General features: G+C 45.3%; 1 protein-coding gene across 1 annotated transcript; it reads right to left on the minus strand.

Annotated features, from left to right (window-relative positions):
- Positions 1 to 52: 52 nt before the first annotated feature.
- Positions 53 to 25,977, minus strand: LOC131418834 (ral-GDS-related protein-like). The gene is made up of 5 exons (XM_058563429.1): positions 25,071 to 25,977; positions 24,491 to 24,990; positions 1,727 to 2,039; positions 742 to 957; positions 53 to 64 (listed from the first exon to the last, which is right to left on the minus strand). Exons 2-5 carry the CDS (start codon positions 24,763 to 24,765, stop codon positions 53 to 55), a joined length of 816 nt encoding a protein of 271 aa, XP_058419412.1. The 5' UTR covers positions 24,766 to 24,990; positions 25,071 to 25,977.
- Positions 25,978 to 27,094: the final 1,117 nt, after the last annotated feature.

Here is a 27,094-nt window from a genome sequence, read left to right on the forward strand (position 1 = left end):
AACTGGGCATAGAGTTCTGTTGCTATAAACACTTGAAAATCTCCAATGTAGCTCAATCCAGTCCCTGGCATTTAGGGAAACCGAGTCCTGAAGCAGAATTGGTGCACTAAGGACACCGGGAGACTTAGAGACCCACCGCCGAGGCCCAGGCCCTGTCCCAAGCATTTGCTGCCTCCCAGGAGTTCCCACCTGACTGAGGGGCCAATGGCAGACATACAGGAGATCCCGCATCCACCCTGGTCTTCCTATGGAGAGAGGCCTACCCACCAGGAAACTTCCCCCATGTGTTCTTCAGGTGGCATATGGATGTTTTCTGCAGAGCAGAGATGACAGTGCGGGGCGAGGAGAAGTTCTTCAGGATCTCGCACTCTTGAGGAAGGGAAGAGAATGAGCTGTGAGGTGGGGCGCTGGAGCCCTGCTTGCTCTAGCTTCAGTCCCCTTCTATTTAAATCTCCCCTCCTGGATGAGACAGATGTTCAGGGATCCCCAGAAGGGCACATTTAGGACCCAAAGTGTAACACTCACAAGGAGGAGGATTTTAGCTCAACCCAGGGAGGAAGCGAGGTAGGAAGTGAGCATCCCCGCACTGGGACCTCGAGTCAAGGTCAGCGTGCTCCTGGCAGGAAGGACCTAGGGACTTGCAGGGGCTTAGACCACACACTTCAATCCTGGGAGCTGATAAAGGCAGAGGCAGTTCCTAAGGCTCCAGAGAGGGGCTCCACTGGACCTCCCACAGCATACCTGGGCCACCTGGATCCAGCGCTCCACCACCCTCGCCCTGTCCTGGGCCATCATGCTCGGGTCCCCGAGGCAGGTGGTGATGACGAGGTTGGCCACCCTTCTGAAGTGGTCGACATTGGCCCGGACGGCGTGTGCCAGGTGCTCATTGCCGGGCTTGTTCCTCTTGCCCCAGGTGGAGCCCAGGCACTGAGAGGGCACCACCTTCTGGAAGAGCTCCTGGGGAACAGGGTGAGTGTCACCCAGGATTGCCACACCCCAGCTCTGTGTCCACGGCCCACAAAGTCCCACACAGGGGTCACAATTTAGAGCTGGAGCTCAGGAAGCTCATGATGTGGCCTGAGCCTTGTTAGAGTCCCTGGCTTTTCTTCTCTGTCACTGCAGGCACCCAGCAGAGGATGACCCAGGACCCAATACTGGCAGGGAAGGGAGAGAGGCATTTGCATCCAGCCCGTCCTGGCTAACTCCAAGCTCCAGATGGTGGCTCAGCTCAGCTCATCCCAAGGGGGCATCTTCCACCACCCTGATCCCCCCTCTGGTCCCACTTCCCATTCTGATGCACATTCCCCTGTGGCAGCTACAACCACGGGCCTTGTCTGTCTCCCTCATAGTGAAGTACACATCAGGTGTCTAATAAGTCCTGAGGCTGTTGAGCCTCCTGAGCAGAAGGTTGGGCCACCAGGGACCTGGCTGCATACAGTGAGTTCCCCTCCACCACTGATGTGCCAGGCCCTGCTCACCCTTCCATCTCTTCTACCTCATGGAGCCGGCACAGCCACTCTGTGCAGCAGGTCTTGTTAGTGTCCACCTCTACGGTCTACAGGTGGACAGCAAATGTTTGGGGGTTCAGAAATTTGCCCAGGTCGTATGGTTGGTAAGGGGTGGAGCCAGGATTCGGGCCCAGATCATAGGAGACTGGATCAGGTCTGGGGCAATGATGGCAGAGGGAAGGCCGGCTCCACCCCACCCTGAGAGCCCAGCTGCTCACCGCATCCATCATGGTCAACTGCTCCACCACCAGCTTAGGAGGGAAGGCCGTGAGGTTGGGCTTCTTCTCATGCTTCTTAGTCACAGGTGGAGATGGACTTCCCACTAGAAATGATGGTCCAGGTGACTCCAGCTCAGCAGCTCCCACTCCTGCTGCAGCCGACGTCGGCCCTTGCTCCAGCTCCAACACTGCTGGTGGAGGGGATACTGGTTCCAGTGCTAGAGGGGTGGTGTCAACAGAGCTGGAGCCAGCTCTACCTCCACCACTGCCCACTGCTCTGCTTCTGCTGCTGGCTGGAGCTCTGCACCTGGCGCTGGAGCGGGATAAAGAGAAAGGTTTACTCACATAGCTGACTTTCCATGTGTCCTTCTAAATACAGGAAAGATCCCACTTCCTTTCCAGGAATAGCCAGCCTGCAGTCCCCCTTACCCTCTGGCTCTGCCTCAGTGGCCTCCAGAAGCTCACACCAGTCAAAGGAAAGAGGGTCACAGCAGCTCAGCTCTGAACCAGGCAAGGTGACCTGCATGTACATCCCCTTTAGCTTGAAAAAGAGACAGCCCCTGACTGGTCCCACCCTAGTTCTGGTCCAACCCCATCATCTCAAGGTCCTGAGTGTGGAGGCCCTCTGCTCCTGTTCTCATCTCAGAGCAGCACTGGATGGTGTGGGTGGCCTCATGCACCTGCTCCTTGTCTAGTGAGTTGGTGGAGTTGAAGCCATTGGGCAGCTACTCGACGACCTCCTGAGTGGAGTTCTGCAAAGACTGCCTGGGAGCTGGGCCAGAGGGAATCAGGGGCTGCCTGCACACTGCCACTGTGGTCAACCCCCAAGAGAAAGTCTGCTCCTCAGTTCAGGCACAGAGGGCATCCTGGCAAAGAACTCTGGTCAGGAAGGGAAGGGGATGAAACCTCTAGGGCTCAATAACATAGGAGTTGAGGAGCTCACCTTCTCATGCTGCCAGCCATGACCTGGGGTATGAAGGTGACAGACCCACCAGACTTCCGACACCTAACAACCAGCTCCTGCCCAGGAATGGCCTGCCCCACATACCCTGCCTTCCCCACACCACACAGACACACAAACACACACAAACACACGATGAGGGGCCTGGATTTTGGGGTTGATCAGGTGGGATCACAGTTGTGTTCTGGCCTGCACTAACCTTTCCTGGGCTGCCCCATGTTACCCTTCACTGCCTCCTGTCAGACACCCAGAGGTGTCAGGGATGTGGGCTGAGCCAATGTAGGTAACAATCAAAAAGATTCTCTTTCTGGGCTTTTTTGAGCCCAGAGCCTGCAAAAGTTGGGATACAACAACAAAACATTTTTGCCTCTTGACTGTCTCCCGTCAAGTGAGCTGGATGGGGGACAGTGGTTGCCTGGTTACCAGAGTTCAAAGATCTGTTGAGACCTAGGACCAAGGAGATGGGGTCATTTTTCAAGATTCCTATACCTGGGCCCCTTACCTCAATCAGATTTCTCCAGAGCTTCCCCCTGAGCCCGGGCTGCTCACCCTCCTCTCTCATGTCACTTCCTGAACTGTACACAAGGAGCCTACACAGCCCTAGCCACAGGTCCCTAGAAACCTAACTCAGGTCCTTGCTTTGCGGAGACAGAGATGAATGCAGACTTCCTTTAACTTACCAGTTCTTCATCCTGGGATAGTCCCTGTACCTCTCAGGTCCTCCCCAGTCTCCAAACCTACACCAGGGGGATCAGGCTAGAATCTACTTCCTAGGGACCTCACCTGGTGTATATGAGATAATATCTATTACCCCTGTGGGCTGGTGTCACATGTACCTAAGGCACAAAATTAGAGATGGAAGAATAACAAGAAGGGGTGACAGGTAGCACAGAACACCGCTCAAAACAGGCTTGGATTCTAGCAATGTGCTATTGGAACAGTCACTTCCAACTTGGCCTCATTTTCAGGTCAGCATCATGAGGGGGTTGAAACTAATGCAAATTTAGATACTGCCATCCTGCGGCATTAAACCATTCAATTATTTCCTGTTTTATGGAGAATGAGACCCAAGTGCCTCATCTTGGTCTATGAGGTGGGCAGCCCCCACAATGGTACCTAGTAAGCCTCACCCATGGCATAGCCATCCCCGTGGAACCACTAAGTGGTAAGTAACTGGCTTATGAACATAATAAGAGCCAAAGTGATGGGATGTCTTGTCTAAATTTTAACTACACAAGTCTCTCACTTCCTCTTACTCCCTCTCTCATGTTCCATCTCTCTCTCTCACACTCTGTCGAATCCCTGTAACTGAGGAATCAAATACCAGTGTTTTGGGGCTGCCCAATGTGGAGGCTTATAGAGGAGAGAAGCACGGGAGTACCCAGGCCAACAGACAGAAAGAAACTTAGACTCTCAGTCCAAACTGAACCCTGAAGGCTGAGAGTGACCTTTGGGGCTAGTCCTCCCCCAGTTGAGCCTCAGTTGAGGCCACAGCCCCAACCTGTTCAACTCACTGAGGCAGAGGCACCAAGCTGAAACGTGCCTGATTGCTGATCCACACAAATTGTGAGATAGTCAACATTTGTAGTTTTGAAATGCAAGGTTAGGGGCAATGAAGTCAGAGAGGGAAAGGTAACTGACACAGCCTACCAGGCCCTGGCCCTACCTTCCACCCCAGCTCCTGTTCTCTCCTCCCAGCCTCCCTCCATCTGCACTGGCCACATTTCTAACCTCCTCTGGCCAAACTCACTTCTGCCTGTGAGACTCAGGACCAGTGGTGCCATCTCCCTGACACACTGCTCCCAGACCCCTGAAGGGCTGGCTCCCTCTTGTCATTCTGGTCCCAGAAAACGTCACCCCAGTGAGGCCTTTCAGACTCTCCTACCCAGTGACGCCCAGCCCTCCCTCACAGCCCCCTGCTGTGTTTCTCTACAGCACTTGCTCTTTTCTTGCTCCTGTTTTTGCTTTTGTCCATTTCCCCTCTAGACTGTGAGCTCCTGGCAGGCAGGGACCACTTGGTCATTTTCATCCTGCACTTTGGCCCACCAGAGCACCTGGCACAGGGTGAGTGCTCAGTGCACAGCTGCTGAATGAGTACATGGAAAGATCTTGCACCCCGCCCCCTGCTTCTGACCAACTGTGATTGTGGAGATGAACACTAGAAATAGGAGGTACAAGTTGTTTCTGAGGCAGAGGGACAGCCAGAAAGACCTCTGCTTGACTCTTCTCTGCTCCAGGAGGTCAAGAAAAGTTCAGTGGACACCGTGTAAATTCCAGGTTTACAGCAGAAGGAAAGGACTTGATATATATGTATATTATGTAATGGTTACCAAAATAAGTTTAGTTAACATCAATCACCAAACAAACATAAAAGATTTTTTTCTGGTGATGAGAAGTTTTAGGATCTACTTTCTTAGCAACTTTCAAATGTACCACAAAGCAATGTTAACTTGCATAGTGCTGTATATCAAGTATATCTCAATACAACTGAAAAAAATAAAAACAAAATCTAACTTGCCACCACTGACACAAGAGGCTGCCCGCCCCCTGGTGGCCAGCACTAGCACTGCAGCCCTCACCAAAACTCCACCAAACAGAAAGGAACCATTCTTCAGATGTCCTCAAGGCAGAGGCTCTCCAGGATCCCAGAGGTAAAGGAGCAGGACCTGTCGCCTTCGAGAGAGTGGGGTGAATCTTGGGAGCCTACCTTTCCCCCCATCTTGCTGTCCCCCACCAGGTGTCTTCTTCATTCCTGAGGCATCCAAGCTCAACCAGAACAATGACTCCCCCCTGCCTCCAGATGAGGACCCTGAGGGTCCAACAAGAACTGGTCTTCTCCCTCATCTCTAGACTTGGTGTCCAGTGCTCTGGCATCTTCTTCCTTATCCCCAGTTCTCATCCACCCATGCCCCCATGTCTCCTCAGTTCTAAATGATCTCAAGTGGGTGGAAAGCATCTTCTCAACATTTCAGAGCACAGTAGGTCATCAACAGAGAACCTGGTCCAATGGACACATTGCGAGTGCATGGAACACTTGGAGTCACCCGCTGGATGCACTCCATTTTATACAGGAGGACCCTCACTGAGGTATTCTCTCCTGTTCCCAATGCCTACACAAGGGGAGGATGGACTCATCACAGTTCTGGGTGCTCACAGAGGTGGACTGCAGGATCCCAGTCCTGTGATCCCTAAGCTGGGACAAGGTTGGGTCTGGAACAGGCAGAAACCTAGGAACCTTAGGGATTCCTCTGCTCATCTCTGGGCCCCTGGGCATGTATCTAGGAGAACGAATGCCATGGTCCCCTGGGAGAGCTGCCCCCAATCTCTCTCCCTCCTGCCTCTTGTCACTTCCTCCGGGTCAGCTCTTTCTTGACTGCACCTCCATGGCCCCCACATGAGAAGTCAGTGTGAGTGGGGGTGCCTATGCACATGCGATGATGAGGAGAGGAAAATGACCTCATATGGAGAGGGGTGGGCAGCAATCCTCTAAGATCTTAATGCCTCTCATTGCCAAAGGAGACCTGAGGGAAGGGGCGGAGCCTTGGCCAAGGAAGCTGGAGCTCTGTCTAGTCTTTGGGACCCGGACTACCTCCTGTGGTCTGGGCCAGTACTTGCCTCTTTCTGGGCTAGTTTCCCAACTGCACAGTGAGGGGTAAGATGTGCAACAGCACAAGCGTGTGCTCGGCCAGGACAAGTCATCAGGCCCCATAGATACATTAAGTATGTTTTAAGTGTATTGAAGACATTAATATTGCTGTGCAATCATCACCACGATCCATCTTTAGAAGTCTTTTCATCCTACAAAACTGAAACTCTATACCCATTCATGAATAACCCCCCATTCCTCCTCCTCCCAGCCCCTGGCAAACACCATTCTACTTTCTGTCTCTCTGAATCTAGCGATTTCAGGAACCTCATAGAAGGGAAATCACACAAGGTTGTATTTTTGTGACTGGCTTATTTCATTTAGAGTAATATCCTGAAGGTTCATCCATGGTGTGCCATATCTTAGACTTTCCTTCCTTTGTTAAGGATGAATAATATGCCATTTTATGTATATACCACATTTTGCATATCCATACATCCCTGGACAGATACCCTAGCCGGGCCCAAAACCAAGCCCAAAATAAAATGGGGCCCCAATCAGACTTTTATCAACGGTCCCCCGGAGACTACTTTCTTAAGCCACGTTCCATATATTTACTAAGGATCTAGTCTTGGGCCATGAGTTGTTTTTCAGAAACTCCGTTTTTCCTCCTTGAGCAAGTTTCAACTGGTTTGAACCAGTGAGATCACAAGACGGCTGGCAAGACTCAAACCGTCAGTGGTGTTTGAGTCAAGTGACTGGAGGATGAGGTAGGGGACCAAGAACTCCACTGCCAATCATGTTAAGGACACTGCATTTGACCGTGGGATGTATGACAGAACATGAAAATCTACTTGCGCAAAATGCGTAGGACTGCCCCCAACCTCCTGCACACACTCCTTTGCCCTTAAAAAGCCCTTTCAACTGCCCATTGGGGAGAAGGATTTAACCTTTGGCTCCTGTCTCCCTGCTGGCCAACCTCGTAATAAAGCTTTTTCCCTTCTACAAGAGCGGTATCTCATGGTTGGCTTAGGGGGTGCATTGGGCAGCGAGCCCTTCCTTGGTTATGATACTTGGGTGGCTTCTATGTTTTACCTATTATGAATACTGATGCTATGAATATGGGTGTTGAAATATGTTTTGAAGAATATGCTTTCAACTCTTTGGGGGTGTATATACCCAGAATTGGAATTGCTGGGTCCTATATAATTATATTTTTAATTTTTTTTAGGAATTGCTATACTGATTTCTACAGCAACTATGTATTTTATCTTCCCAAGACAGTGCACAGGGTTCCAACTTCTCCACATCTTGACCAACACTGGTTCAATTCTTTTCTTCTTCTTCTTTTTTTTTTTTTTAGATACCATCTTTTTTTTTTTTTGATCGATGAATGTGAGGTGGTCTCTCACTGTATTTCTGATTTGCATTTCCCTAATGATTACTGATGATGAGTGTCTTTTCATATGCTTATTGGTTATTTGCAGATCTTCTTTGAGGAAATGTCTACTCATGTACTTTGTTCAAATTTGATTTGGGTTGTTTGATTTTTGTTGTTGAGTTTAGGAGTTCTCTATCTATTCTGGATATTAAGCCCTTGTCAGACACATGGTTTGCAAATATGGTCGCCCATCCTGTGAGTTGTGCTTTTACTGTTGATAATGTCTTTTGAGATACAAAACTTTTTAATATCCATGGAGTCCAGCATGTGTATTTTCTTATTTTATTGGCTGCTCCTTTGGGGCCATATCCATGAAATCATTACCAAATCCTATCTTGTAAAGTTTTGTCTTATGTTTTCTTCTAAGATTATTATAGTTTTAGCTCTTACATTTAGGTCTTTGATCTATTGGGAATTAAGCTTTGTATATGGTGTTAGGTAAGGGTCCAAGTTGATTCTTTTGCATGTAGATATCCACATTTTCCAGCACAACTTGTTGAAAGGGCTTTTCCCCTTTGAATAATCTTGGCACCCTTGCCAAACATCATTTGATCACATGGGTGAGGGTTAATTTCTGGGCTCTCAATTCTGTTTCCATTGGTCAATATGTCTGTCTTTATGCTATGACAATGCAGTTTTGATACTGTAGATTTGTAGTAAGTTTTCAACCAGGAAGAATCAGTCCTCCAACTTAGTACCTTCTTTCAAGATTATTTTTGGTATCTGGGCTTACTTGAGATTCCATAAGAAATTTAGGATGGGTTTTTTTCTATTTCAGCACAAAACGTCCTTGGGATTTTGGTAGGGACTGCACTGGATTTGTTGATCTCTTTGGATAATGTTGACATGGTCACAATAAGGAGTCTTCCAATCCATGGTGATGGGATGTCTTTCATTTCTAGTAGTGCTGGGTGGTTGTTCAGGTTGAGGGGGCGGCACTCCTCGAGGTAGTCGTGCAGAAACCCACAATTCCTCCTCACTGTGCCTTCACCATTTCCTTAGAACTCATCGACCATCAACAGAAGAGAAAATGCATGTAAAATGCATGTGGGAAATTTGCAAGGACTGGGTCTGCCAGTCGGTGCGCACCCAGGATCCGAACCCGGCCCCCAGTAACGGAGCATGCGCACTTAACCTCTAAGCCACTGGGCAGGCCCTGGTGTCTTGTTTTAAACACATGACTTCTGTTGGTCCCTAATTTCCCCAGTTACACCCCAGCTGTCCTTTCACTGACCATTGTTGGTCACACACCCACTGCACCTGCCTCCAATCCTTCCCCTTCAACACCGTAATCTCACACACAGCTCCTCCCGACACTATCATGACATTTCCCACCACACGTCCCCTATACCTTCCATACAGCCATCGATGCTTCACAAACACCATCACCATTTATGTCCAGTGGGCTGAGAGGGCTGCCAATACACTGGGAATCAGGAGTCATAGGGTCTGTCACTTGGCCTCCAATCACCTACTGTACCCCAACTGAAGGGCTTACCCTGCGGAGACACTCAATAGTAGCCAACTCCATCGAACAACAACATCTTTGCCCCAGGCTTCCTTCAAAATTCTCCCCCCACTTTCTGCCCCAACTGCTCCTTGAGGGGTCATTTTGTGGTCGCCTTTGAGGCCACCTTGATGATTTTGTGCCCAGGCCCAGACAGCTCTTGGCCCACAAACACTTTAACCATAGCCTCTGAAATCATATAGCACAGGTAACCAGTGAATGGGTGCAAATTACTGGTTTTACCTCAAGACACCTAAGGAATATTTCACACCAGGAGCAGCCACTTTTGGGTTTTACTGTGGGCTGATATCACAAGGCTCTCATCCAGTGAGCTTCTCTCTTCCCCAACCCCGTGAACAGCTTTCTCCAGGCTATACTGTGCAATGCATTATTGTCTCTCTCTCAGCCTGCTTCTCTCAGGTCGCAGGTCCCTTGAGTTTCCTGCCCTGACTAGCTACCACCAACCCATAGAAACAATGTCAGTCCTATAGCACTGGATGTTCAGTTCTACTAGGATTGACTGACTGGACTGGGCACAGGTGTGGTGGCCCTACCCACACAAAATCAGGAAACTGAGGCAACTAAGAGGTATCAACAACCTTAACACAACATGGACAACAACTCCATAAGAACATATCCTAGCCCTTGAACAACAGTCTCATGAGTCTCTCGTGTAAATGGTTTTAGAAAATGGCCAGGCCCTAGAATGTCTATACCGGCCAAGGAAGGAGGGGTTGGTGCCTTTCCTAGAACCACTTGCTGAGTGTACATCAACAGAGAAGTTCAAACCTACCTCCACCAAATGGCCCAAGAGGTTAAAATATTACATAATATTACCCAAATCTTGGAATAGATACCAAAGGCCCCCGAGATCACTGACCTATTTTCGTGGCTGGTCTCTCCAAGTTGTGGACAATGGAAATGGACTGGATTTTAGATTGTTGCTTGTATAATCATAGGATTTGTTACTATAGCCCTTGTCGGATGTTTACTCTCTTGGCTACAACCTGCCCTACCCCTAATAACTCCATTAATTACACTTATTTATTAAATATACTAACCAACTTAAAATTAACCAATTCCCTGATTAACTTAAAAAATTCAAAATTTTTATGTGGTAAATCTGCTTAACGTAGAATACACCGTTTTAAGCATTTCAAAGTATACATTTCTGTGGCTTTTAGCACAATGATTATGTCGTGTGGCTATCACCACTATTTAATTCCAGAACATTTTCAACACCCCCAAACAAACCCATACTCATTCACACTCTAGTTTCTGCTAACCCAAACCCATGGAAACAACTCATCTGTTTTCTCCCCCTATGGATTTCCCTATTCTGGACATTTCATTCAAATGACATCATGTTATCTCTTGCCTTGGTGGATGGCTTCAGTGGGCACACATGTTTCAAGGTTCACCCATGTCCGAGCATGTAGCAGTACTTAATTCCTTTTTATGGCCTATATTATCCTATATTATGAATAGGCCACATTTGGTTTATACAGTCATAACTGGATAGAAATTTGGGTTTGTTCCACTTTTGGACCATTGTGAACACTGTTGCTTTGAGTGTCTATGGGCAAGTTTCCTCTTTTGGACATATCTACCATGGGCCTCTCCAGGTCAATGGAAATTCTAGGTTTGAGATTTTAGAAAATGCCAAGCTGTTTTTCTGCAGTGGCTGCATCATTTTACTTTCCTACCAGTAATGTATGTGGGGTCCTTTTCTCCACATCTTTACCAACACTTGTTGTTTTCCATTATGTTGAATATAGCCTTCATTTTCAGCATGAAAACTGTGCTTCGAATTTGCATTTTCCTAATAATTAATGATACTGAGCAACTATCTTGTGCTTATTGGCCATCTATGTATTTCCTAGAGACATGTCTATTCCAGTTGGTTACCCCGTTTCATTGACTTGTCTTTTATAATTTAGTTCTAAGAGATCTTTATATATTCTCAAAATAAGAGCCTTCTCACTTATATAAGTTGCAAATAGTAGGAGACATCAAAGACCCACTTTTAACAATGGATAGAATATCCAGACAGAAAACAGGAAATAGCAGACATGAAAACATTAAATACTAAATGGAGCTATCAGACACACACAGAACATTTTACTGGACAGCAACAAAATGCACGCTCTTCTCATGGACACACAGACTATTTTCCAGAACAGATCACGTGTTAGGTCACAAAACAAGTCTTAACAAGATTAAGAAGACTGAAATAATACCAGGTAACTTTTCTAAACACAGTGGCATGAAACCAGAAGCCAATAACAGAAGGAAAACTGGAACATTCATAATACATGGAAGTTCAACAAAAACTCTTAAACTTAAAAGTAGATCGGGGGCCAACAGGTGCTGTAGTGGTTAAGTGCATGTGCTTCACTGCTGGTGGCTGGGGTTCGGATCCGGGGCACGCACCGATGCATGCTTGTCAGGCCATGTTGTAGTGGCATCTCACATAAAGTGGAGGAAGATGGGCAAGGATGATAGCTCTGGGCTGGTCTTCCTCAGCAAAAAGAGGAGGATTGCCATGGATGTTAGCTCAGGGCTGATCTTCCTCACACAAAAAAAAAGGTAGATCAAAGAAGAAATCAAAAGGGAAATTAGAAAATAGCTCAAAACATACAAAAAGAAACAAAAGGGGCCGGCCCGGTGGTGCAAGTGGTTAAATGTGTGTGCTCCACTGTGGTGGCCCGTGGTTCGCCGGCTCAGATCCCGGGTGTGCACTGATGCACCACTTGGCAAGCTATGCTGTGGCAGCGTCCCATATAAAGTGGAGGAATATGGGCACAGATGTTAGCCCAGGGTCAGTCTTCCTCAGCAAAAAAAAATAAAATAAAAGAGGATTGGCAGATGTGAGCAAAGGGCCAATCTTCTTCAGCAAAAAAAAAAAAAGAAAGAAAGAAACAATAAACACACCAAAACTTCTAGGATGCAGCAAAAGTAGTAGTAAGAGGACAGTTTATAGTGATAAACTTGTACGTTATAAGAGAAGAAAGATGTCAACGAAACAACCTGACTTACAACACAGAGCATTAAAAAAAGAAAAAATGAAACCCAAAGTTAGCAGAAGGACGGAAGTCACCAAGAGGAGAGTGGAAAAAAATTGAAAGACAGTATGGAAGATCAATAAAAGTAAAAGTGGAGTTTTGGAAAAAATAAAATTGAGAAAACCTTAGATAAAATATCTAGGAAAACAAAGATAGATGACTCAAACTAAATCAGAAATGAAAAAGGAGGCATTACAACTGATGCTTCAGAAAGAAAAAGATCAGAAGAAACTATTCTGAACTAGTGTACACTCATAAATTGGGTAACCTAGACAAAGTAGATAAATTCCTAGAAACAACCTATGAAAGCTGAATCATGAAGAAATAGAAATCTTGAACAGATCAGTAACAAATAAGCAGACTGAATCAGTAATCAAATACCTCCCAACGAGAAGGGACTTCTCCACTCTGCCTGACCTTAGCCAGCCTGCTCCAGCCCCAGGCTGACTCCCGTGGACCTAGCTGGCTCCCTGTAAGTTTCTGCAAATCCAGGCCCCTGGCTCACCCTGGAGCATGCCAGCTCTGGTGGCCTCAAGCAGCATCCTTGACACCAGGCTCCCACCAGGCTCCTGGGAACCCAGGGCCCCATCTCAGCCTAGGGGCTGCCATCTTCAACAGCCCAAGGTGGCTCTTGTGACCACAAGTGGTGTCCTTGGCACCAGGCTCCTGGTGGGCTCTGGTGAATCCAGACCCTGGCTCACCCAAGGTCCTGCCTACTCCAGGCAGCCACAGACAACACTCATAGCCACAGGCAGCTTCTGTACCAGGGCACCCAGTGGGCTCCCACACCCCCAAGACCCCAAGTCACTCCAGCACTTGCTGGGTCCAGCAACCCCAGGTAGATTCCATGGCACCAGGCTCCCCAGGGGCTGCTGGGGAACTCAGGCCCATGGATCACCACACCACCTGCCAGTTCCAGCAGCTGTAGACAGCTCTCATGGAACCAGGCTCCTGGCAGGCTCCCACAAAACCAGGCTCCCAGCTCAACCAGGTGCTTGTTGACTCAGGCGGTCCCAGGCAGCTCCCATGGCACCAGGCACCGGCAGGTTCCCATGAACCCAGGCTTCCATCTTGACCCAGTGCCTGCTGGCTTCTGCAGCCTCAGGCAGCTCCTGTGGTCCCAGGCTCCCAGCAGGCTCCCAGGAATCCAGACTTCTGGCCTACCACAGCACAAGCTGTCTCTCGTGGCGCCAGGCTCCTGGCAGTCTCCCGTGAACCAAGGCTCTCAGCTCATCCCAGCACTGGCGAACTCTCATGGCCCTGGATGACTCCTGTGGCTGCAGGATCTCAATGAGGACCTGCCAAAACAGGCTCCAGTGGGGCTACTCATGAACTCAGGGTCCCAGCTGTGCCCAGGGCCAGACACAATACCATAGACCCAAGCTTTCCACTCACCCCAGTACCAGGCTGCCCAAGGACTCCAGCAGCAAGCCTGCCCCTGGACACTACCAGATGGCCTACCCAGGACCCCTAGATGGGATGACTGTGAAGGCTTTGGTTTGCTAAAGCCAGTCTGTAAAGAGTGGAAGAGGTGCCTACTTCCTCAAATTTGCAGACACCAATGGAGGCCACAAGGATCATGAATAATCAAAAACCCATGACACCCCCAAAGAAAAAGAATAAAACTCCAATGACTGACCAAGCAATGGAGATATAGGAACTATGTAACAAAGACTTCAGAACAACCCTCTTCGAGAAATTCATAAAACTCTAAGGAAACATAGATAGACTACTAAATGAAACAAGGAAACAGTGCATGAACAAGTGAGAAGTTCACTATAGAAACAGAAATAATTAAGGAAAAACAAACAGAAATCCTAGAGTTGAAGAACACAATGACTGAACTGAAGAATTCAATAGAGAACTTCTAAATCAGATTCAACTATAACAAGAAATAATTAGTGAATTAGGAGATGTGTCATTTGTAATCATCCAGTCAAAGAAGCAAAAAGAAAAATGGGAATGGATAGGAATGGGGAAAGGCAGTGTGAATTATGGGATACCATGAAAAGAAATAGATAAGCATTATTAAAGTACCAGAGGAGAAGACAGGGAGAAAGGAAAAGAGTGTTTACTTAAAAAAAATAGCAGCTGACACCTTCCCAAATCTGGAGAGAGATTTACACATCCAAGGTCCTGAAGCCAATCTGTCAACCTAAAATTTCAAACTAAAACTTTCTTCTCCAAGACACATTATAACAAAACTATCTGAACTCAAAAAAAGGATCAAACAACATGATCAAGTTCAACATGATGCAAATCAATGAATGTGATACACCACATTAATAGAACGAAAGATAAAAATCACAAAATAATCTCAATTGATGCAGAAAAAGCAGTTTGACAAAATTCAACAGCCATTCATGATAAAAATTCTAAATAAAGTGTTACAGAAAGAACATACCTGAACATAATAAAAGGTTTACATGACAAAACCCACAGCTAACATCATATTGAACAGTGAAAGGTTGAAAGCTTTCTTGCTAAGACAAAGAACAAGACAAGGGTGCCCAGTCACAACACCACTCTTCAACATTCTGCTGTAAGTCTCAACCAGAGACATTTGGCAATGAAAAGAAATAAAATACATCTAAATTGGAAATGAAGAATCAAAGTGGTCTCTGTTTGCAGATGATATGATTTTATATAGAGAAATACATAAGGACTCCCCCCCAAAATTTTAGGACTAATAAACGAATTCACTCAAGCTGCAGGAGACAAAATCAACATATAGAAATCTGTTGCCTTTCTGTACACTCACAAAGAACTATCTAAAAAAGATATAAAGAAAAAAATCCTATTTACAATAGCATCAAAAACAGTAAAATACTCATAAATAAATTTAACCAAGAAGGTGAAAGATCTAGACACTGACAACAATAAGACATTGATGAAAGAAATCAAAGACACAGAGAAATGAAAAGATATCTTATGTTCATGGATCAGAAGAATTAATATTGTTAAAATGTCCATGCTACCCAATGCCATCTCAAGATTCAATGCAATTCCTATTAAAATTCCCATCACATTTTTCACCGAAATAGGACAAGCAATCCTAATATTCATATGGATCCACAAAAGACCTCCAATAACCAAAACAACCCTGAGAAAGAAAAAGCTGAAGACATCACATTCCTGATTTCAAATTTTATTACAAATCTATAGTAATAAAAACGGTAATGATACAGGTGTAAAAAGAGACACATAGACCAATAGAACAGAATCAAAGGCCCAGAAATAAAACCACACACATACACTTTGCTAAAAGTTGATGAGTCAGCTAAGAAGACTCCATGGGGAACAGATAGTTTCTACAATAAATGGTGTTGGGAAAACTGGATAACCACATGCAGAAAACTGAAATTGGACTCCTATTTTACAACACTCTAAAAATAATCCCAAATTGTATTAAAGACTTAAATGCAAGACACCAAATATAAAACAACTAGAAGAAAATATAGAGAAAACAGCCCCAAGAAACTCGTCTTGACAATGATTTTTTTGGATATAACATCAAAAGTGCAAACAACAAATGTAAAACTTAACAAGTGGGATGACATCAATCTAAAAATCTTCTGCACAGCAAAGAAAATAATTGGCAAACTAAAAGGGTTAATATCCACAGTATATAAGAAACTCTTACAACTCAACAGCAAAGAAACCAACAAAACAATATGAAAATGGTCAAAGGACCTGAATAGATACTTTTCCAAAGAAGACATAAAAATGGTCAACAGGTACATGAGAAGATGCTCGTAATCACTCACCATCAGGGAAATAAAATCAAAACTACAATGAGATATCACCTCACACCAGCTAGAATGGTTATTTTCAAAGAGACAACAGACAACAAGTGTTGGCGAGGCTGTGTAGAAAAGAGAACCCTGTGCACTGTTGGTATGAATGTAAATTGCTACAGTCACTATGGAAAAAATATGGAATTTTCTCAAAAAAATAAAAATAGAAATACTATATAAATGAGCAATTCCCCTTCTGGTTGTATATCCAAAGGAAAAGAAGTCACTATTCTGAAGAGATATCTGCACCCCTATGTTCATTTCAGCATTAATCACAAACTGAGGACGTGGACACAATCCATGTGTCCATCAATGGATAAATAGATAAAGAAAATGTCAGACATATGTATATATACATGAAATGTATAATAAAATATTATTTATCCATGCAAGAGAATGAAATCCTGCATTTTGTAACAACACAGATGGAACTTGAGGCATTACACTAAGTGATATAAGTCAGACAGACAAAGACAAATACTATATATTCTCACCCATATGTGAAATCTAAAAAAGCCCAACTCAAAGGAATAGAGGCTAGAATGGTGTTTGCAAGGACCTTGGGCGTGGGGGAAAGGGGGAGAGGTAAGTCAAAGTGCACAAATTTCTAGCTGTAATATGAATAAGTTTTGGGGATCTAATGTACAGCATGGTGACCATAATTAACAATAACATATTATAGACTTGAAAGTTGTTAAGAGAGTAGATCTTAAAAGTGATCGCTAGAAAAAACAAGTTAATTATGTGAGGGAATGGAGGTGCTAACTCACTGTATTGTGGTAATCCTTTCACAAATCATTATCTTGAACACCTAAAACTTACATGTGTTATATGTCACTAATATTTCAAGAAATCTAAAAAAAAAGTCTCTCAACAAAGTAAAACCCAGGACCATATGACTGCAGTGGTGAATTCTACCAAACATATAAAGAAGTTTAAGGGCCGGCCCTGTGGCTTAGTGGTTAAGTGCGCGTGCTCCGCTACTGGCGGCCCGGGTCCGGATCCTGGGCGTGCACCGACGCAACACTTCTCCGGCCATGTTTAGGCCACGTCCCACATACACCAACTAGAAGGATGTGCAGCTATGACATACAACTATCTACTGGGGCTTTGGGGAAAAATAAATAAATAAATAAAATTATAAAAAAAAAGCTTTCAGTTTAAAGAAGTTTTAAAAACAAGCCTTCTTACACTCTGTCAAATGTTGAAAAAGAGAGAACACTTCCAAACTCATTTTACGATGCCAGCATTACCCTGATACCAACACTAGACAAGGACACTAAAAGAAAATAAAATTACAGACCATTACACCCGATGAACATAGATGCAAAAATCCTCAACAAAATACTAACAAATTGAATTCAACAGCGTATTAAAAGAATTATACACTACCACCAAGTGAAATTTATTCCTGATATACAAGGGTAGATTAACACACAAAAATCGATCAATGTAATATGCAACATCAAGAAAATGAAGGGGAAAAAACATGACCATCTCGATTGATGCACAAAAACCATTTGACAAAATTCAACAGCCTTTCATGATAAAACACTCGAGAAACAAGGAATAGGAGGAAAAACGCACAGCAAACACAATACTCAGTGATGGAAGACTGAAAACTTTTCCTGAAAGCTCTAAGATCAGGAACAAGGCAAGGATGCCCACTTTCACCACTTCTATTCAACACAGTACTGAAAGTTCAAGCCAGAACCATGAGGCAATAAAAATAAATAAATAAAAGGCATCCAAATTGGAAAGAAAGCAGTAAAACGGTCTCTGATGATGATATCATCTCATATGTAGAAAATCTGAAAGACTCCACAAAAAGCCGTTTGATCTAACAGAGAATTCAGGAAAGTAGCAGGATACAAAGTCAACACACAAAAATCAGTTGCATTTCTATACATGAACCGGGAGCTCTCTCAAAAGTAAATTACAAAAACAATTCATTCATAATAGTATCAGAAAGAATAACATGCTTAGGAATTAACTTAACCAAGGATGTGAAAGGCTTGCACCATAGAAACTACAAAACATTTCAGAAAGAAATTAAAGAAGACATACATAAATGGACACATATCCCATGTTCATGGATTGGAAGGTTTAGTATTGTTAAAGTGTCAATATTACCCAAAGCAGTCTACAGATTCAATGTAATCCCTATCCAAATCCTAATGATGATTTTTGCAGAAATAGAAAAACCCGTCCTAAAATTCACATGGAATCTCAAGGGACTCAGAACAGCCAAAACAATCCTGAAAAAGAAGAACAAAACTGGAGGACTCACATTTCCTGATTTCAAAACTTACTACAAAGCCACAGTAATCAACAGTATGGTATTGGCATAAAGACAGACATAGCGACCAATGGCGTAGAATAGCGAGCCCAGAAACAAACCCTCACATATATGGTCAAGTGATTTTTGACAAGGGTGCCAAGACGCGGAGAAAGGTTTCTTGTCAACAAATGGTGCTGGGAAAACTGGATATCTGCATGCAAAAGAATGAACTTGGACCCTCATCCAACACCATATACAAAAATTAACTCAAAGATATAAATGTAAGACCTAAAATAAGAAAACTCTTAGAAGAAAACAAGACAAAATCTTTGTGACACCAGACTTGCCAATGATTTCTTGGATATGACACCAAAGACACAGGTAACGAAAGAAAAACAATGGACAAATTGGACTCCACGAAAATATTATAAGTTGGTACATCAAGAGGCACTGTGCATAGAGTGAAAAGGCAAACCACAGAGTGGGAGAAAATATTTGCAAATGATATTTCTGACAAGAGACTGGTATCCGGAATATACAGAGATGTCTTAAAACTGAACAACTAAAAAACAAGCCAATTCAAATATGGGCAAAGGACTTGAAGAGACAGTTCTCCAAAGACTTATGAATGGCATATAAGCACATGAAAAGATGCTCAACACCACTAATCATTAGGGAAATGCAAATCAAAACCACAATGAGACACCACCTCACACCCGCTAAGATGAGTGCTACAGGAAAGACAGAAAACAGCATGTGTTGGCCAGGATGCGGTGAAATGGGAACCCGTGTACGCTGTTGATAGGAATGTAAAATGGTGCAGCTGCTATGGAAAACAGTATGAATGTTCCTCAAAAAATTGAACATAGAATTATCACATGATCCAGCAATTCCACGTCTGGATATACACCCAAAAGATCTGAAAGCAGAGCCCTGAAGAGATATTTGCACACCCATGTTCATAGCAGTATTATTCACAATAGCTAAAACGTGGAAACAACCCCAATGTCCACTGACACATGAATGGATACACAAAATGTAGTATATCCACACAACAGAATATTAGTCAGCATTACAAAGGAAGCAAATTCTGCAATATGCTACATGTGTGTTAACCTTGGGGACATTATGCTAACAGAAATAAACCAGTCACAAAAAGAGAAATACTGTATGATTCCACTAACATGAGGAACTGAGAGTAGTCAAAATCACAGAGATGGAAAGTGGAATGGTGGCTGCCAAGGGCTGGGGGGAGGGGAGAAGGGAGACTTACTCTTTAATAGGTATAGAGCTTCAGATTTATAAGAGTTATGGGGATGAATGGTGGTGATGACTGTGCAACAGCGTAAATGTATTTAATGCCACTGAAGTATACACTTAAAAATGGTTAAGATGTCACACTTTTTGTTACGTATATTTTAACTCAATATACAAAAAGGAAAAAAAAAAGAAATTAGCTATCAAGCCACAAAAAGACATAGTGGACTTTTAAATACATATTGCTAAGTGAAAGAACCCAACTGGAGAAGGTTATATACTCTGTTCCATAGTTTTCATATATTCCAATTACATGACATTCTAGACAACGCAAAACTATAGAAACAGTATAAAGATCAGTGTTGTCAGGAGTTGGAAGGCAAGGGATGAAGAGGCAGAGCACAGAGATTTAGGGCAATCCAACTCTTCTGTAGGATACTGTCACGGTGGATGCATGAGATTATGCATTTGTCAAAATCCAAGTAAGTGACAGTGAGACAGTGAACCTTAATGTAAACCACCGACTTGGTTACGAACACTGTAGCAGCATCAGCTCCTCACTTGTAAGGAATGAACCGCACTAACACAGGTGGTCATGCAAGAAGTTAACAGTAGGGGAAACTGAGGGGAAGGAGGGAGAAATGCTCTTCACTATCTGCTGAATTTCTCTGCCCATCTAAAACTTTCCTAAAAGACAATCTATTAATTAAAAATTAATCAATGGAAGGTAGGGAGTGGGTAGAAATATGGAGGAAACAAGAATATCAGACTATTAATAAATTTTGAAGCTGGGTAATAGGGACATGCGGGGCTATCACACTTTTCTGTTTAATTTGTGAATGTTCAAGGTTTTCCACAATAAAACATTTTTAAAGCTCCAGATTAAATCTAGATTATATGTACAAAGAATCAAAGAATGTGAAGAAAACAGATATTTTTGAAGCAAGTGCTCAAGGGGCACACTGAGGGAACGTGCAATCACACTGGATAGAGAGTGAACGTCCTGGTTCCACCAGGAAGGATCAGAGCTCAGTGAGCAAGGCAGGTGACAGCACAGTCAGGAAAGTGACAGATAATGAACACGGAAAAATTTTCACCCTCACTGGTCACAGAAATGCCAACGATGGGCCCTGACAGAACTGCCAGAGGATTTACAAAGTTGTGACACTCACAGTTAGAGTGGGCTCAGGGACAGTGTACCAGGTCCTGTGAGAAGGCCAATCATCACCGGCTTTCTGGAGGGCAAACCTCTCGAACCCGGGAACTTGCAGGCCACTGGCCCGGCTGTTCTGTTATATGGAATCTGTCCAAAAACAAAGGTATTGGGTAAAGATGATGGACTGAATAAACACATGTAGAGCCCCCTTGACATAAAGTCCCTAAAAAATTACCCAAAGATTCCTTGATTGATGAACAAATTCATAATAGCCCTGAGAACCATCAAGAGAGCCGACATTTTGAGGAAGACATCAAAGAGAGACAGCAGCTGGTGACCGGGGACCCCAATGGGGAGCTCCTGGTGGGCCATGGAAACCAAGCCAGGGAGCCCTCTCCCTCTCCCCCTCCTCCCCCTGCTGCTCACCTAACACCTCCTGCATTGCCTCTCCACTCCCAGCCACTGCCCACATCACACTCCAGGAACACAGGAACAGAGGCACAGGGTGCCCTTTCCACCAGCACATCTGTCCTCTTGCTCTCTGCACCTCCCCAGGCAGTGAAGCCCAGCCCTGCACCTCCTCAGGGCCCAGCTTGCTCCTCCCTGACCCTCAGGCTCCTCCTCTCCATCCGGTCCTACCTGCAGCAACTGTTAGCTCATCTCCACCTTACAAACAAAACTCTCCCTTGGACGCATGCTCCTTTTTGGCTACTGTCCACTTTCCTGACTCCCCTTCATGACTAAACCTCTTAAGTAAAGTGTCTCATCCCTACTGCCCTCCCATGGCCCCCCTTCACCCACTCTAGACCCAGCTTCATTCCCACCCTCTCAAGGAGACTGAGGTCACCAGTGATCCCCTGTGGCCAAGTCCAGCCATCTTTTCTCCATTCTGATCAGAGCTGTATCCAACCCAGCAGAGCACCCCTCCTTTCTGCAATACCCTTTCCCCTCGTGTCTCCTGCGACTCCATGCTCCACCGTTTCAGTCCCCTTTCCTGGACCCTCTTCAGCTGCACCTCTGCAAACACTGCCTGCTCCTAGGCTGGGCCCTGGGCCCTTCCACAGCTGCAGTGTCTCCAGGAAACCTCATTCAATTCCATGGTTTTAAACATCTCTGACCTCATCCTGACTCTGCAGACACACTGATGCAACTTTAAGAGGATAGGTGCTGGCTCCCCAGTGTCGGCACCTAAGAAGTATCTCAGACTCGATTCCTCTCAAAATTTTACTGTCATATGAGTTCCAAAATAGCATCAAATATTTCCATAAAGGAGGAAAAATTTGGCAACAATAAATAGTAGTGAACAAAGTAACCAATAAAAAGTCTACTTCATATAACGATTGTTGCTTGATGGGGAAAATAAGAATATAGAACTAAGTAAGATCAGACAGTCTCGAGCTGGGGAGTGGAAGGTGATGAGTTGGGAGTGTAGAACACAGGAACTGATCAACTCTAAGCCTTTACAGAAAGAGAGGCAGAAATGGTTGTTCCTAAAAGCTGAAAGACACCCACTAGAAGAATAGAAAAATCATGAGAAAGCCTAACAAATTAAAAATTAAATTAAATGGTAGACTCAAATTCCAATTTATCGATAATCACAATTGTAAATGGATCAAATTGCTCTATAAAAAGATGAAGGTTCTCAAGTTGAGTTAAAATATAGTTATAAAATAAAGGGATATAATATGGTTGAAAATAAGGAGATAAAGAAATAAGACTTTAAATGGGACAAAAAGGGGTTCTCTGTGTTGATAACTGTCAGGAACACTTATACACCTAACAATATGGTCTTGAAACATAAAGAAAAACTGGACAAACAAGAAGACACAGGCACCTCCAGAATCACAGGGAAACCTACCTTACCTCTCTTAGAAATCCACATGTCAAGTGATACAGTAAGTTAGGAAACAGATCTGATGATGAACACAAAAAAGCTAGATCTAGACTCAGCCCCAGGGACAACAACATAAGCGACTAGTGGAGAGGAAGCATTCTTCTCAAACCACAATGAAACAGTCATCACAATGGACTGTGTGCTAAGCCACAGTGAAATCTCAAAAGAGTCCAAAAAGCAGAAATCTATGAGTGACCATATTACCGGACCTTAAAGCAATAAAAGTAAAAAATAATCACAAAATATTGGCTCCCCTCCCCCAAGCTATCCACTTGAACATCTATCCAAACCCTTCTAAATCTCTCAGGTTAAAGAGGGAATCCAGACAGACAGGACAACCTCTTTAGAAATGAACAGCAATGAGAGGAGCATGAGACAAATCTATGGCGTGGGGACAAAGGGACAGAAGAAGGGACACAGCCGCCACTGCAAGTATCAGGGAATATCAACAGTACACGAAGAAGCTGAGCACTTCCCTCCAGGAGCCAGAACAACACCACAATAAAACCAACATCAGCAGAATGAAGTGAGGATTCACAAGACAGGAAAAACAATGTAGACCTGAGCAATGGAGTCAGGGCTGACTGTCTGGAAAGACCTGTACCAGTGAGAAACCTTGCACAATCTGACCAAAAGGAACAGACAAAGGCACCAAACTGTACCATCAGGTACAAGAAACTACAGAAACAGCTTTAACGTGATAGGAGAACATAGGGGATAACTCTGACCAGGACATCAGCGGTCCTCAACTGGAGCTGTCCTTCCCCCGGGATGCATCTGGAAACACGCAGGATGGATTTTGTTTCTTGCTTTGTGTTTTCTTAATGGTTGTTGCCCTGAGGGTCTAGGAGTTCCTGAACAGCCTGTCACATAGAGCCGTTTCCCGCCTGAAGTGCTACTGACATCTGGGAAGACAAGCACTGATCCAGATTAAATGAACAATGTGGTAGGGAAATGTTTTCCATGGGTGTATAACAGGCAAAAGATGGTACCCTCAATACATAAGGAATATCGAGAAACCAATGTTTACAAGGACTAAACCGTAAAAGAGCAGGAAAATCAGAAATATAGCCAATAAACACACCAACAATATATCCAACCTATTTGTACAGGTAGAGAAATATGTATGTAAAGCACAGGAAATAGTCTAGGAGATTACACACCAAATTTTACTACCAACCAGGAATAAAAGTTGGGAGGTAGGTGAGAAATAGGAGTTTTTACCACTTGTTAGCTTGTATATTTCTGGAGTGTTTTAATTTTTACAAAAGAGAATGTACTCTACTCAAAAAGATGTTTCAAATTTTAAAGAAATTATTTAAATGTTCAAAATGACTTCAGTTCAAGGATATTCATTAAAAAATGAAGGGAAAGAACCCCCCCATGACTTTAATAGTCTCCTGTAACTTTTCTAATAGTTTACTATGTCGATTTTATTTCACATTTAGATCCTAACTCATTGGAATTTACATTTGTGTGAGGGATGCAACAGAAGCTGATTTTCTCCTGTTCAAGTGGAAAACCAACCGTCCAGGGATCATTCATTGTGTAGGTCTGGCTTTCACAGCTGACCTGCAATGCCTCCTTCCCCACCTGCTAAACCCTGACAACTACCGCTGCCTCTCGAGCGCCCTAGAGCGAGCGGGGTGAGCTCTGCAACCTGGGCTCCCTGTCTGCGAGGGGCGGCTACCAGCAGAGCCTTCTCCCAAGACAGCAGCAGGCATGCTGCACACAGAAGTGCTCAGGGGCCGTCTGCTGTGGAGCAGGAAACCCCTCATGGTGAGCAGGCAGTGGGGGAGCCCCGAGCACCGGCACTGACCTCGGCTGGGGGCAGCAGGCTGCTAAGGCAGGGAGTCCCCTCCCTTCAGCTCGTCCAGCTCCTCCTGCAGCGTGTGCACCTGGCTGTCGGCGGCTGCCCCTCTTCAGCTCGCCGTTCTTCTCCACCTGCTCCCGCAGGCGGCACCCGTGCTCTTGTTCCCCCGGGAGCAGAAGCAGTAGGAGTGCAGCAGTCGAGGAGTTCTTGGGCCCCCAGTGCTGACAGGATGAGCCCGCTGAGGGACGTGGGGCCGGTGTCGCTGTGCTCGCCCTGCACATCTTCTGCGGCTGGCTTCAGGGTGACATCTGTTGGAGGGTGGAGGGGCTCTGGGAGGGTTTCTGAGGCATCATTGTGAATGATGAACTTGGGGGCTCTGGGCCAAGCTCTCATCAGGCCCCAGGCTGGTCCTGTTGCAGCTGGGCTCCACATCTCTCTTCAGCCTCTTTTGGTCAACAGCCTCTCAAGGGACAGATGGCCTCTCTTGAGTGTGCTCTGAGAAGAAACTGTAAGAAGGAAACCAGCCAATAAATCTGCACGCCCCGATCCTGAGGGATAAAGTCACCCACGGAAATGCCACTCTTACCCAGCAGGCCCTGGCTGGGAAGAGGGGGTCTCATCGCCAGCATCTACAGCAGACGTGTTTGCATCTCCTTGGCTGCCTGATGCTGTGGAGGCCACACTGTCTCCTGGAGTTCCTTCCAGAGACTCTGTGCCCAATCCTGACTGGCAGCTTCCTGGGCGGCACTGGGTGCGTGTTCACCCTGTAGAGCGGGTTACTTCAACTTGCGGGACCAAGGCTGGGCCCTCAGCTTTTCCCTCAAGGACCACAATGAACCTGGAGCTCCTTTCCCATCTGCTTCATGCTCATGTTCCACAGGACCCCGGTGGCCTTCCTGGTGTCCTTTCTCCTGGGGCGGCTGTGGCCTTCAGCAGCCTCTTCTCAGTCAGGTGGAAGATGGAGGGCGTGGCCGTGGCTTGAGCACGTAGTACTGATCCTCCAGCCTTTCCTGGAGCTTTTTTTGGTGAAATGTTCACTACAGATGAAAGAATGCTTAGTGGGGTCCAGTCATCCCTGTGAACAGCTTTTAACCATTGGACCAGAGGTTTTGAGCCCATTATGTGGAGCCTGCAAGGATAAATGAAAAAGTAATTAGAAAGAAAGAATTAAATGTTTCCCCCTAAAATAATCAACTATAAAAGCAAAACAAGTGTTTTTGGGAACACCCACACCTGTAGCCACTTTGCCCATTTAAACCTTTAGTAAAGATTTAAGGAACACCTGCTTGCAACTTATTACTGGAATAGAAACATGAAAGACCCACTGTCTACCTTAAGGAGGTGACCATCTGTAGGACAGAGAAGGAAGGAAGGTGAGGACCTCCTCCCAGGCTGTGGTAAGTGCCCTGTAGGGACACAGACGTTCTGGCAGATAACACAGGATGGCATCAAGACAACAGGAAAGGCTTCAAGAAGCCTCTGAAATAGTTCTTAGAAGCTCATGGCTGCACAATCCTCCTGCTGTCCCTAGGATGCAAGACTTTGTGTGCTAAAACGGGGAAGGTTGGTCCCCCTATTTCAAAGCCAGGCCAGGTGTTGGCCAGCAGAGCCTCCCAGGCACTCAGCAGGGTGCCTGTCCCCAGCTCTGCTCAAGCAGCTGAGGATGCGAGACCCCCGCTAAGGGGAGGTCAGCCCCAAGAGCTGTGGATCTGTATTCCTCCTGTCCTCCCACTACCAGAAGGAAAGCTGCTTCCTGTACAAATCAACCAGCCCCTGCAATGTACTGACCAAGACACTTCATAATCTCTTCTCCTCATTAAGGTAAAATCTCTATTTAGACCAAACTGTGCACGTGGGGGGTTGGGGGGGTCTGTCCCGAGGGCTTTCTGTTCCACTTGAGGTCATCTAACACGCCTGAGGCCACTGTGGACCAGACCAGGTGGATACTAGGTCCTCAGGGAGTTCCAAGCAACATGACTTTCTAACCTTTCTCAATGCTTTGTGACTAGTTACCAAAGGACCACCACCTCCTTTGCCCCTAGACCACGTTAAACAATGACACATGCCAAGAGCAACCTTCTCTGCAGTGCTTTGCCTCATTCTCAAAAACAGTAACAAAACTTTTGGGACACAGGCTCTGAAGGATACCTCAAGAAAGCGTGGTGGCTGACCTCTGAAACAAGTTCATGTTACTAGTTCTTTGGATAGATTGTAACAACTTCCAAATTAGAACAAACCACTGTAAACCTTCAACAAGACTACAGACAACAAGTGGCATTCAGGTCTTTCAAAATTCAATAACAACCTGCAACATGAAACAAAATGATCTGCCAGGAGGTTTTCAAAGTAGAATGTCTTCAGTGCACTGTTCTGGGACCTCCAGTGTGGAGTCTGCAGGAAAGGACTCATTGAACTAGCTGAATTCCAGAAGCCCTCATGAAGGGAGCCAGGCCAGGGGGAAGGCAAACCACTCACACTGCTGTGGGAGCCCAAGGAAGATGTGTAGAGAGGAGCCCCTTCACCGATCCCCGAGGTAAGCCTCCCAGTGAGGAGTGGGCCGTGCCCTCCTCCACCAAGGATGCTGTCAGATGCAGAATCCAAGTCCACATG

Source organism: Diceros bicornis, chromosome 20 (assembly GCF_020826845.1).
Source record: "Diceros bicornis minor isolate mBicDic1 chromosome 20, mDicBic1.mat.cur, whole genome shotgun sequence".
NCBI classification, from domain to species: domain Eukaryota; kingdom Metazoa; phylum Chordata; class Mammalia; order Perissodactyla; family Rhinocerotidae; genus Diceros; species Diceros bicornis.

Coding starts and splice junctions, on each gene's coding strand:
- LOC131418834 (XM_058563429.1), bottom strand. CDS start 24,765: ATGTGCAGGGCGAGCACAGCGACACCGGCCCCACGTCCCTCAGCGGGC. Junction 2,040..24,490: donor GCCTGCTGCCCCCAGCCGAG/GTCAGTGCCGGT, acceptor ATCCCGCTCCAG/CGCCAGGTGCAGAGCTCCAG. Junction 958..1,726: donor AGTTGACCATGATGGATGCG/GTGAGCAGCTGG, acceptor CCTGTTCCCCAG/GAGCTCTTCCAGAAGGTGGT.